At 34.6% G+C, this 12,522-nt stretch overlaps 1 protein-coding gene and 1 pseudogene across 2 annotated transcripts; both read left to right on the top strand.

Annotated features, from left to right (window-relative positions):
- Positions 1-755: 755 nt before the first annotated feature.
- On the top strand, positions 756-5,370 carry LOC104765877 (putative protein arginine N-methyltransferase 6). The gene is made up of 13 exons (XM_010489663.2): positions 756-1,216; positions 1,549-1,614; positions 1,789-1,857; positions 2,082-2,117; positions 2,708-2,773; positions 3,030-3,098; positions 3,221-3,298; positions 3,399-3,477; positions 3,916-4,010; positions 4,139-4,223; positions 4,327-4,535; positions 4,750-4,868; positions 4,945-5,370. Exons 1-13 carry the CDS (start codon positions 911-913, stop codon positions 4,985-4,987), a joined length of 1,320 nt encoding a protein of 439 aa, XP_010487965.1. The 5' UTR covers positions 756-910; the 3' UTR covers positions 4,988-5,370.
- A 4,466-nt stretch (positions 5,371-9,836) lies between these two features.
- LOC104765876 (protein ASPARTIC PROTEASE IN GUARD CELL 2 pseudogene) lies at positions 9,837-11,939 on the top strand (annotated as a pseudogene). The gene has a single exon (XR_015591678.1). The product of XR_015591678.1 is annotated as a protein ASPARTIC PROTEASE IN GUARD CELL 2 pseudogene (transcript).
- Positions 11,940-12,522: the final 583 nt, after the last annotated feature.

The following is a 12,522-nucleotide window of genomic DNA, read 5'->3' as shown; positions in this document are numbered from 1 at the left end:
TTTTTGTTTCATAATATAAGATGTTTTCGAGTTTCTATGCAACTTTTAGATTAGTTTATTATTTTCTATTATGCAGTATTGTTTATGATTGGTTGAAGTTGTTAAAAGTAAAAATTTCTTAATCTGTGTGTTTTAGTTAAAACATCATATATTTTGAAACGGAGAGAATATATTTTAAGGTTCAGAAAAAAGAATATATAAAAAAAAATTTCCTTTTGAACAACCAAAAAAATATATTTTTTCCTTTTCAATCGTAATTCAGTAATTCTGGTTAATATTTGATAAAATATATTTATAAAGAGGTCATTTAACAAGTTTTGACTTTTGACACTAATTGCCTATATATAGACCCTCTAAAACAAAGCATACCGCAAACGATTTTTGTGGAGCAAGCATATCAAAAGTTGAATAATCACCATCATAAACTTTCATTAATTTGTATTTAATGAATGATCTGGTTCCTTTTACATGTTAAACTAATCTAGTAATACAATTTTTTTTGCTCGTGAAAGACAGTCATTTTATTTCTTTGAACTGTTTGATTAAAATTAGGTTAAAATAGAAAAAATACTATATTTATTTATTATATGGTCACACACAAATCATAATTAACCCGTTTGTTCCACACCACTTTTAATAGTCTGTTTAAAGGTACCATGATGATTTGCATTGATCACACAAAAAAAAAAAAAAAAAAAAAAGTTAAAACCGAAATAAATGCCAATAAAACAAAAAAAAAAAGAAATTAGGGATTTGAATAAGTTGGGAAAATAATTATTAGTTGGGAACACTATAATAGTTTGGTTTCTTCTAGTTTCAACAGTCGTCGTCAAAGCGTCAGAGAGAAAAGAGAAAAGGGTCTCTCTCCTCTCTCTCTCTCTCTCTGGGTTTAATAACTGAAAAAAACAATATGCAATCTGGCGGCGATTTCACCAACGGCTTCCACGGCGACCATCACCGTGAGCTTGAATGGGAAGAGAAGCAACTCGGTGGTGGTGGTCTCAGCTCTTCTTTTGGCCGAGCCAAGAGACGTATTAGTCGCGGCGGACCTCGTGACCTTAGTGACGGCGGAGCCAATGTGTCTAGGGTTTCTGACCAGCTTGCCGAGCAGAAATCACTGGAGACTTCGGAATCTTCTCCTTCTCCTTGTACTGACTTCGACGTTGCCTATTTCCATTCCTATGCTCACGTTGGGATTCACGAAGAGATGATCAAGGTTCTCTCTTTCGCCTTCCCCTTTTGTGCTTTAACCTCTTATTCTTTGTATGAGAGCTTCAATTGAAATTTTCTTTTTGGTTTGGGGGAGTATTGGATTGTCTAGTCAAATTTTTCCAACTTGCTCCAATTGTTAATTTGATGTATATAATTGCTTCTTCGGGTACCAAATTGGGGTTTCCAGCTAGAAATTTCTCTGTTGCTCAATAAGAAAACGTCAATGTCTGCAGAATTTGGCTAAAAATTTGTTCAGATATAATCCGTTTTAGGATGTTTTTTCTGCTGTTTCCTGGGATTTCTCACTTCTTTGCGGAATGTTATTGGTTGATATAGGATCGGGCAAGGACGGATGCTTATAGGGACGCCATAATGCATCATCAGAGCTTCATTCAAGGCAAGGTAATAATAGTCTCTCGTTGCTGTAATTTCTGAGGTTAAGCTACAAAACAATGATAGCGAAGAAGAATCAGATTGGGACCATTGTTGACTCTTTGCTTAGCCTGTTGTTTATGACGTGGTGGTAGTTTATTATTTGGTTTGAAAACCTATTGCTACATTGATTGCTTGTAACAGGTTGTGGTGGACGTTGGCTGTGGAACAGGCATCCTTTCAATCTTCTGTGCTCAAGCAGGTGCAAAACGGGTATGAGTTACTTATGTGTTAGAGGCAACTTTAATATTTGATTTTGATTTGGAATAATCAACGTTTCTTGTATACAAAAGATATGAAAAAATTGTGAAGAATGTAGCCTGTGTACGATAGATATTAAGATTGTTTCTCTGTGTCTGTTGTCTATATATTCCATAGACCGCAAGGGTAAACCAACACTGTAAATGTTTTCTTACAAAACTGCATTATGCTTGCAGGTATATGCTGTTGATGCAAGTGATATAGCTGTCCAGGTACTATTCCAGTTGTTTTCTTTGTTAATCCAGTAATATGAAGATTAGGATTGCTCTTGATCTTGTCGCCCTTAGCTTCTATTTTCTGCATTTTCGTGAACCGATGAGACTGGCCATTTTCTTGATCATATAATCTAAATGGCTTTGGGGAATTTCACCAGCACATGTTTCCATAGGTTAAAATTAAAACTTGGAATAGAGAAGGGTTCAATAATGTGTTGCATGTTCCCTACGGTGGAAGTATGTTTAGGGTATGATGACTGTTTGTCTTATTCTTGAAAGTGAGGCCCTACGCTTGAATGTTCTCAGTTAAGTTGACCGAAAATTTAATCTAATTTAATTTAGTTTTAGTCTAAAATCTAAGTCTCTGCATTGCTTCATGGTTTGATCACCCTTCAATTAGATCAAGGAAGAAATTCTTGCAAATGTTTCTGATATATTTGGTCATGTGAAGCTGCATGTGGTTTTCATTTGGTTTTCATTTGGTTTCTGTTTCCCATTAGAAATTCAGAATTAGGGTGGTTTTGTGAATCTTAGTTTGGGCAAAGGATCCTACTCACCCTATATTTTTTTTCCTCATTCATCACCAGGCAAAGGAAGTTGTGAAAGCCAACGGTTTAGCCGACAAGGTCATTGTTTTGCATGGGAGAGTGGAGGTATTATATTGTCTATGATAAATGCCAAATTGGTCCTTCATACTATATATCCTATATAGTTGAAGTTAGTATTTTAATCATTTGCAAAAAGATAAATAGGTATCGTTATGTAGAAAGGTGCAATATAACATGAATGTAATGGAGAACTCGGATATTCTTTGCTTCTGTACCGCTATTAAGATAGATTGGTTGGGTGGAAATCGTATGCAAGCCTCATCTTCTGTAGTAATTCTTCTTTTCTTGTAATGTTCTTCAGGATGTTGAAATCGACGAGGAGGTTGATGTTATAATTTCAGAGTGGATGGGTTACATGCTCTTGTATGAGGTGATTGCCTTGTCTTGTATACATATAATCTTATGTTGATGTCTAAATGATAACTTTCCAAATTATTAATTTTCTTAATCCTCTGTTTCTCTCATTCCCGTGTTGTTTTTGATGTGATGTAGAGTATGCTGGGAAGTGTTATTACAGCTAGAGATCGCTGGTTGAAGCCTGGAGGTTTAATTCTCCCATCACATGCAACAGTATGATTATGATCCCTTCAAATATAATATCACAGTATGCTCTAATGACTTTGGGAGGAAGGCAAAATTTGATATGTTGCTGTTTACCTTCTGTTGACAGTTATACATGGCACCTGTTTCACACTCTGACAGATATAGCCACAGCATTGATTTTTGGCGCAATGTTTATGGAATCGATAGTAAGTATTATATCGACTTGATATTTGGGACAATGATTGTATTACATATGACTGGTATACTGGTAGAACTGAAACTGAGTTATGGTTTCTGCAATTTTATGTGGATATGATGTTTCTAATAAGCTGTTAAATATTTCAAGATATTAGCTTGCCATATCCCACATAATGATAGGTGGGGAGTTTGGTCATCTCCTAGACAGATCAGATAAACAAAAGTAGGTTAATGAGCTTTTACTGCCTTGATAGTCCTGGTCCTTGACTTCAGGGAGTAAACATGTGGCATTGCTTAGTCATAAGGATCTATTGAAATGTCCGTTTCTCAGTTACCTTCACGTTGGGGATCTTTTACTCAAGAATCCAATAATTATTCAAGTTTCTATAAAGTGAAAGAATCCCCTGGCAATAAGTTTCAGTAATGATATCTGATGTTGTTTGCAGTGTCTGCGATGATGCAATTAGCTAAACAGTGTGCGTTTGAAGAACCCAGCGTGGAGTCCATATCAGGCGAGAATGTTCTAACATGGCCAGGAGTGGTATTACCTCGTTCTCTGAGTACTTGTTACCTCCAATCTCTTTGAAGTCTCAGCTATGTTAAATGTGCATACTGATTCATCCTTTTTTTTCCTAAGTAAATATTTATGGTAGAGCATTTGAAGTGCAGGTTAAACGTATAGACTGTCAAACAATACAAATCCAAGAGCTAGACTCCGTTACTGCAAAATATAGATTCAAGTCAATAATGAGAGGTATATCACTCTATTTATCAACTATTCGTGTATTGTGTGCATCTTAGAGAGAAGTTAGCCTTGTTTACTTTCTGTGTTGAGGCTTTTCCTTATCTTGTTGTAGCCCCTATGCATGGTTTTGCATTTTGGTTTGATGTTGAATTCAACGCACCGGCCTCTTCGCCTGCCAAGAATACTAGTGAAAGTAGTGCTGCTAGTGGTTCTTCATCGATAAGTCCTTCTGGAGAAGGAAATCAGAAGAAGAGGACTAATCGGAGTGATGCACTCTTGTTGTCCACCTCTCCCGAAGCTCCTCCAACGCATTGGCAGCAAGTAAGACCATATACATCCCGATTTCTTCAACTTTATATCAGTTTTACTTTTCAGTGAATCATCTAATTAATTGATAAAGATCAGAGGGAGTTGGTATTGTTGAGAAGATCAATGATAATTATGAATTAAACCTCGATTTCTGGCTCTATTTATGTTTCTGAGAAAGTAGCTTAGACTTGCTGACATATTGTTGTTGAACCACTTTTTTGGACAGACAATTGTATATTTCTATGACCCTATAGACGTAGAGCAAGACCAAGTCATTGACGGTTCCGTGACACTTTCTCAAAGCAAAGAGAACCGGAGATTCATGAACATCCATCTCGAATATTCGTTAGTAGCCAACGCACTCTTTCACCCTTTTCAACTTAATTAATTTGCACCAGTGCTTATTTTGCGGTTTTTGCAGCTCGGCTGGCCGTTCCTTCGTAAAAGAGTCAGTAATGCGTTAAGGAGGCGATTCCCTGAAAATCTCTCCTTACCTTAGAAGCCCTGTAAGCTGTAGTCTCTTCTGCTAAAGCATTGATTAGTCCAGAAATTGCAGAACCAACACTTGAAGACATTGACAAACACAAGCTATTTTAGTCTGTGAAACACCAGTTCTTGTATTATTAGTCTGCGCAACACCATTTCTTGTAAGAGTATTTAGGTTTTAGATATGATGGAAGCAACTTTAGGACATTGTTTGGGGCCACTTTTAGCCTGTTACTAGCCAACCGCTCAGCAGACGACACTTATCTTTAAATACTTAAATTTGTCATGCATATTCATATTTTATTGGAAATTTGTATAACCTAATACATTAAGATCAATTTATTCAATTTAGTGTTTAATATATGTTTCGCTATTTGATTATATATGAAGTTTAAAATATATCTTCGCAACTAGTGTTATTATTAGCTATGATATTTATAATTATAACATTAAATTACTAAATGTTCATGCAAAGAGTGTTTATGTTGTTATACTAAGTATACTACAGTTGTTTGTTATTAGAAAATTTATTTAATATTTGTTTTTTATGGTTTAAAGGTGTTTAATATGATTTTTAATGAAAAGGTTTGAGAAATTATGAGGAATACCTTAATCAAGTTGGAAATATATTTAATTTAGAAAAATTGCCACAGTATATGGATTTTATGAAGGAATTAAAAAGCTTAAAAAAAGGCTACTAATAAATTATTTAGGGCTCTTCATAAACTTTTAGGAAGTTAGATTTTGTAGTATATTTAGAATTTGACTAATCATTCAGGACATTCTCTCTCTCAAACAACAATATAAAGTAAAACGGTTATTTCGAAAATTCTAAGGGTTTGTTTAGCCTCCGCGTTCGGATATCGGATCGGATTCTTTGGATATTGACTCTAACATTGATTCGGGTATTTATAATATTCGGATCGGTTTCGGTTTGGATAATTCGGATTTCGGATCGGTTTGGATATGATTGTCGATAACCAAAATTAATTTTATTATACCCAAAATAACCATACTAATGGAGTATTAAAACAAAAACAAAAAAAGATAAAAATTAAGCAAATGACAAAGGTTCTCATAGAACCATACAAATACATAAAAGATATAAGGCATATCTATCAGAATATCAAATTGTTTCTTATATGTTTGGTTATATTTGGATATCTATTGGATATCGGTTGGGATCGGATAATATCCGATATCCAAAATAATGAAAGCCAATAACTGATTGGTTATTTTCTTAATATCGGTTCGGTTTTAATCTATTTATTTCGGTTCGGATATGTTTGGATTTTCGGATTCGAATTTTATGCCCAGACCTAGGTTTGTTTTTGTAATTTATACACATTTTCCTATTTGATAAAAAAACAAATTATACACATTCTCATGCATTGTTTATAAAATATAACACAGGAGCTGAACCAGTTTCTTATGTTATGTATATCACTATACAGTATACTATATACTGTATATGGTATGTATGTACATAACCGGATTAGATGATTATATTCTAGAAACTCTTTTCCCATCATGGTGTATGGATTACTACGCGTGATTGAATTATACATATCGTTGGATTATAAAGATGTGAGCAACTTTTAGGTGTAATAATTGTTCAATTATTGATAAGTGGTGCATGTCTTATGTAATACCCAACTCTATTTTGTTTTTCATTAGAATGCATGTCCATTTTTATTAAAAATTATTATCCGTTCGACCGTGTGATGCATAATATGTATTTTCTCTCTTTTATGCCAAATTATTTGTAGTTGGTGTTGTCGTACTTGTATTACATGCTACAACAATAGCCATCGAAAAATATTTATATATATTTCTATATTCTCCATATCTTTAAAACTTTTGGGCACGTCCACAAATGTATGAATCACATAGCACCATTTCTTTTCGTAAATTAATTTTCTTTCCACGATCTATATATTATTATTGAACTATATTGTATATTAGATTACATTGTGTGTCAAATAGATATCAGTTTATATGTCAAGTCGGTTTTTTTTGGCGGAATCAAAGTAAAGACATACGATATTTCAATGTAACCACGATGGCTAAAAGTACTTCTTTATTCAATATACTTTCATATATCAAGTGAATCGAATCCAAGTATGAGCAAGGTATTGTTTTGGTATAGTTGAAGAAGATTGGATGATGATACAAATATGCCAAAAATGATGAGCTAAGAAACCATATAATCAATAGTTGCAACCAACATTTGCTTTCGAACTACTCCTGCACTAGGTCCATTCTAAATATGTTTTAATTGGCGTTAATTCTAAGAAATATCAAAGATAAGTTTTTCAATTAAATCATGTTTTTGGCTCATACGACGAACTTTGTCCTTGATTATGAAATATATGTAGTGGCTTTCATCATATACGAATAGCCATACTTGAGGTACAGTTCACAAACTGTAGTTCTTATATTCACTATATAGAATTTCGACGTTACAAATGGAGATCGAATGCACCTTTTGCCTATATTTCGACGAAGCCAATATTGATCATCATCTTTGTGTTTTGTATAGCAAGGAATCAATACTTTTTTGCAATTTGATATACATAGGGTTTGGGGTTTTTATATGCGTAAACATTTTATGTTCCTTTTTTCTTACGTATGTGTTTAATTGTAAAATACCCGTTGGTAAAATAATGCGGGTTGTCGTACAATTCCAAAAACACAATTTTGTAGCTAAATTATAAATAAATAAAAAATAATAAAAAAACAAAACAAAAGTTGTTTGATAATTATTTTCAGACAATAACATACGAGATATTTCTGTCTAGTTCTCTGCACCGTTGATTGATTTTCCCAAGATCACAAGCATGTTAGAACATTGCCACTTACAAGAACATTGCCACCTAGTGCTTCCCCCATGAATTACAACATATTCACTTTCAAAAGGCAACACCCAAAAAAAATTGTTAAACAATTTCACAAGAACACTTTTTTTTTGTTCTTTTGTAAGTATAAGATCCTAAGATTTTAAATTTATCATCTGAATAAATAATTAACCTAAGTTAAACTAAACTAATCTAATATAGATTTATTATGTTTATTGAAATTGCATTTAATATCCATATTTGTTTGGATTACTTATGATACTTACTAGTTAATCAGAAAGAATGTCTTTTTTTTTTCATCTAGTGAATCGGACATATTAGATTTTGTTGAAATTTAGAAAGTGGTTTAGCATTATCTATCAACGGTCTTACTTTACCGTGCGTTGGAGGTGATAAATAAGCATATAGTGGGTGTAACCGTATGAAAATAGTGGTTTTTGGCATTCGAGTAGAAATTCAACTATTTTGTGAAGTTTTAGGAATAAAACATGTCAGTTGTATTCTTGATGCTAGCTATAAATCGAGATGCATAAGCCCTGTCGGCCGTATTGTAGATTTGTTTTGGAGAATTGATGGTTTGTTGGCGTCTCGGGTTGTGATCCCTGGTGACAAAGTATCCTTAGACTGGTTGGATGGTTTATTTTTTTTAATATATAACTAGAATTAGAAAGAAAAGAAAATAACATAGTAAAAATTTATGTTGAGTTTCTACCATATACTATAATTGTTACACATTTCAGTGGAGTTGCTTTTTCCAAGTATCTAAACTTGTACTATCAAGTTAAGAACTTAATATACAAACTAGGTTTTCGGAGGTGGTACACCGGGACACTAAATTATAAATTACTCCCTTCGTTTCATAATATAGGATGTTTAGAGAAGTATTTTTGTTTTATAATATAAGATATTTAGAGAAGTATTTTTGTTTCATAATATAGGATATTTCTAACTTTCTATGCAACTTTAAAATTAAATTTATATTTTATATTATGCAGACTTGTTTATTATTGGTTAAACTTTTTAAAAGTAATTATTTTTTAATATGCGTGTTTTCACTAAAATATCTTATATTTTGAAACGGAGGGAGTATTATATTGTAAATAATAATTTTTTAATTTATTTAGATTTCAAATTCCTAATTAATTAATTTTTATCTAATTAATTTATAATTTTGTTTAGAATGTTTTTCTTCTTCTTACGTTTTATACAGTTTATAACCTAATTACATTAAATTTATTATTAGATAGAACATAAAATTTTAAAACACTTAGTTTTGTTTTCTATAATTAAACAGAGATATATGCATATATGGTATGTTAGTGTATATTTTTATGTATATACACAATTTTTTTTTTGGAATATTAAGAATGTGTTGTAGTATGTGTAATATTTTGTAGTTCATATATTAAATAATTTATAAGTTAATTTTCCAAACTATGACTACAAATTTATAGTATATGAAAAACTTATAGTTTTAGTATTGGTTCTATAGTCCAAACCCGCCATGCTAGGCGAATCACGCAATATGTTCAAAGATTTTTAATCCGCAAAAACTTATCATACGAAACCCGTGAAAGTAAATATAGTATGTGAGACTAAAAAATCACTTTTTATCAAATCAGTTTTTCAAATTTTTAAAGAACAATAACTCTTCACTCATCTCCTTATAAAATAAGGAAATAAAATCTTTATACATTTATAATTGTTATCTTTTAAAACACTTAGTTTCTAAAAAAATCGAATATAAGTAGAGTTAATTTATTTATTAAATTAGTTATTTAATATCAATGGCATGCCTGTAAATAAGTGTCAACTTCAAGATTTATTTTATAAATGTCTCCAAAAATGTATATATAGATACATATTTTTGGGTTTTAGATATGTTGATTTTTTTTTTTTTGAAAGGCTCCCATCATAAGATAATAATTATGAAATTAAAAGACAAAAAAAAAACAGAAAATTATAACTAATTAAATGATTGATTTTTATTTATAAAAATCAAGTGGATAAATAAAAGAAAACCTAGTATGTTGTATAGTCGTGAGAAATAGACAAAGATATTAAGAAAAATCTTATATGTAACTCTCAACCAACCAAACAAGACTAGTGAGTGAGAGAGTACCGAGTAGTAGTGTCTGAAGAAAGAAAAAACAAAGGATGTCGACGTGCCCACAAAAGTCCACGTATGCATAAAAACCATAGCAATAATAAGAAGATCGACCCATCACTTGCTCCATTTTCACAAGTCTCTCAAGTGGACTGGACTCTCTCAACTCACATCTCTCTCTCAATTCGATAAATATATATATAAAATCCCAAATTTGAGAGAAGAAGAAGACACCAAAAAACCAAAACTCAAAGTCTGACATTAAAACCCAAAATCCAAGAAGAAGAGTGTGTGTGAGAGAGAGAGAGCTCTTCTTCTTCTTCTTCACGCTCGCTCGTTCACACGGGTTTGGCTTTGGCGTTGTAAACAATGCTTCTCCCTCTCTTCTTGTTTCTCCTCTTCCATCTCCATCTTTCTTCTTCTTCTTCTTCTTCAATCTCTTTCCCTGATTTTCAAATCATCGACGTTTTACAACCTCCTCTCTCCGTCACCGGAACTCTTCTCAACGACACCCATTTCTCCGACGACTCCAATTCCAAACACACCCTTCGCCTCCTCCACCGCGACAGATTCCCTTCCGTCTCTTACCGTAACCACCACCACCGTCTCCATGCTCGTATGCGCAGAGACACTGACAGAGTCGCCGCCCTTCTCCGCCGCATTTCTGGCAAAACCGTCTCTTCCTCCTCCGACGCTAGGTACGAGGTCGACGATTTCGGGTCCGATGTGGTTTCCGGTATGGATCAAGGGAGCGGCGAGTACTTCGTCAGAATCGGCGTCGGAAGCCCGCCGAGAGATCAGTACATGGTCATTGACTCCGGTAGTGATATGGTTTGGGTTCAGTGTCAGCCTTGCAAGCTCTGTTACAAACAATCCGACCCGGTTTTTGACCCGGCTAAATCCGGGTCATATACAGGAGTCTCTTGCGGCTCTTCCGTCTGTGACCGCGTCGGAAACTCCGGCTGTCACTCCGACGGGTGCCGTTACGAGGTCATGTACGGAGACGGGTCTTACACGAAAGGGACATTGGCTCTCGAAACGCTGACGTTTGCTAAGACGGTGGTTAGGAACGTTGCCATGGGATGTGGCCACCGGAACAGAGGAATGTTTATCGGAGCTGCTGGGCTATTGGGTATTGGAGGCGGTTCAATGTCGTTTGTGGGTCAATTAACCGGTCAAACCGGTGGTGCGTTCGGTTATTGTTTAGTGAGCCGAGGCACCGACTCAACCGGTTCATTGGTATTCGGGCGAGAGGCTTTACCCGTTGGAGCCTCGTGGGTACCGCTGATCCGTAACCCGCAGGCTCCGAGTTTCTACTACGTTGGGCTCAAGGGCCTCGGGGTAGGAGGCGTGCGGGTTCCTCTACCGGATGGTGTTTTCGACCTGACTGAAACGGGTGACGGTGGTGTGGTGATGGACACGGGAACAGCCGTCACAAGGCTTCCCACGGTGGCTTACGCTGCGTTCCGAGATGTGTTCAAGTCGCAGACCGCGAATTTGCCGCGGGCTTCGGGCGTATCGATATTCGACACGTGTTATGACTTGTCCGGGTTTGTCTCGGTACGAGTCCCGACGGTGTCGCTTTATTTTACGGAAGGTCCGGTTTTGACGTTACCGGCTAGGAATTTTCTGATGCCGGTGGACGATACGGGGACATACTGTTTTGCGTTTGCGGCGTCTCCGACGGGTTTGTCAATAATAGGGAACATACAACAAGAAGGGATTCAAGTATCTTTCGACGGAGCCAATGGCTTTGTTGGTTTTGGCCCCAACGTTTGCTAGCGGTTAAATTTAGAGAAATTACTATTTTTGTTTGCTAGTAAAGTAAAAACTAAAAAGCTTTTGTCACAAAACTATATATGTATTTGTTGTTGTTTTTTCCTTCGTATTAGTTTGGTTTGAGTTTTAGTAATAAATCTGTTTAGTATAGAGATTACAAAAAAAAATGTATATGTTTTGACCAAATTTGTCTTTTGATTTGTGATTGGTTTGGAATCTCTATTATGTTGGGTTACTGTTTGATATGAATGGAGTGAAACAACTTTTAGAGCACCACCAAGTCAAAAAGCAAATTACACAGAAAAAGGGTTAAAAATTAGTAAAAACTTTGTGGTGAAGGGTGAGGACATTGGGGAGTGAACCTTTTCTCCATTTAACCAATGTTCACATTAACTGTAACTAAGTTTTACTACTACTTAAGCAATTAGCATCACATGCTCCAAGATTAGTCATGGCCATTTGACTGAAGTTTAAAATACTTTTATTGGTAATGGAGATTTACAAGTACAAAATTCCGCACCTAAATTGATAGGAAAAGTTCCATACGGCTTTCAAATTTTTTACATGAACTGATGACATTATGTTTTACAAAAAATGTGTGTGACATGGATGGAAGAAGCAGGCCTGCCTTATGGGCACATTATATCGTGCCAGTCTTTAGGTTTTTTTACACATATGTGTACCTGGGCGAGAGAGACCCACAAAAGCTGGAAAATTTTCTAATTTTTTTTTTTAAAGTGATGTGAATGAATCATTTAAAGCAACTTAA

This window comes from Camelina sativa, chromosome 19 (genome assembly GCF_030686135.1).
Source record: "Camelina sativa cultivar CO46 ecotype springtype chromosome 19, ASM3068613v1".
In the NCBI taxonomy this organism is placed as follows: Eukaryota; Viridiplantae; Streptophyta; class Magnoliopsida; order Brassicales; family Brassicaceae; genus Camelina; species Camelina sativa.
This window is presented reverse-complemented; position numbering and strand designations above follow the sequence as displayed.

Excerpts from the sequence above, each read along its gene's own strand:
- LOC104765877 (XM_010489663.2), top strand. The coding sequence starts at position 911 with ATGCAATCTGGCGGCGATTTCACCAACGGCTTCCACGGCGACCATCAC. Across the intron at positions 3,299-3,398 it reads TTCTCCCATCACATGCAACA|TTATACATGGCACCTGTTTC; the intron begins GTATGATTATGA and ends TTCTGTTGACAG. Across the intron at positions 4,011-4,138 it reads TTCTAACATGGCCAGGAGTG|GTTAAACGTATAGACTGTCA; the intron begins GTATTACCTCGT and ends TTTGAAGTGCAG.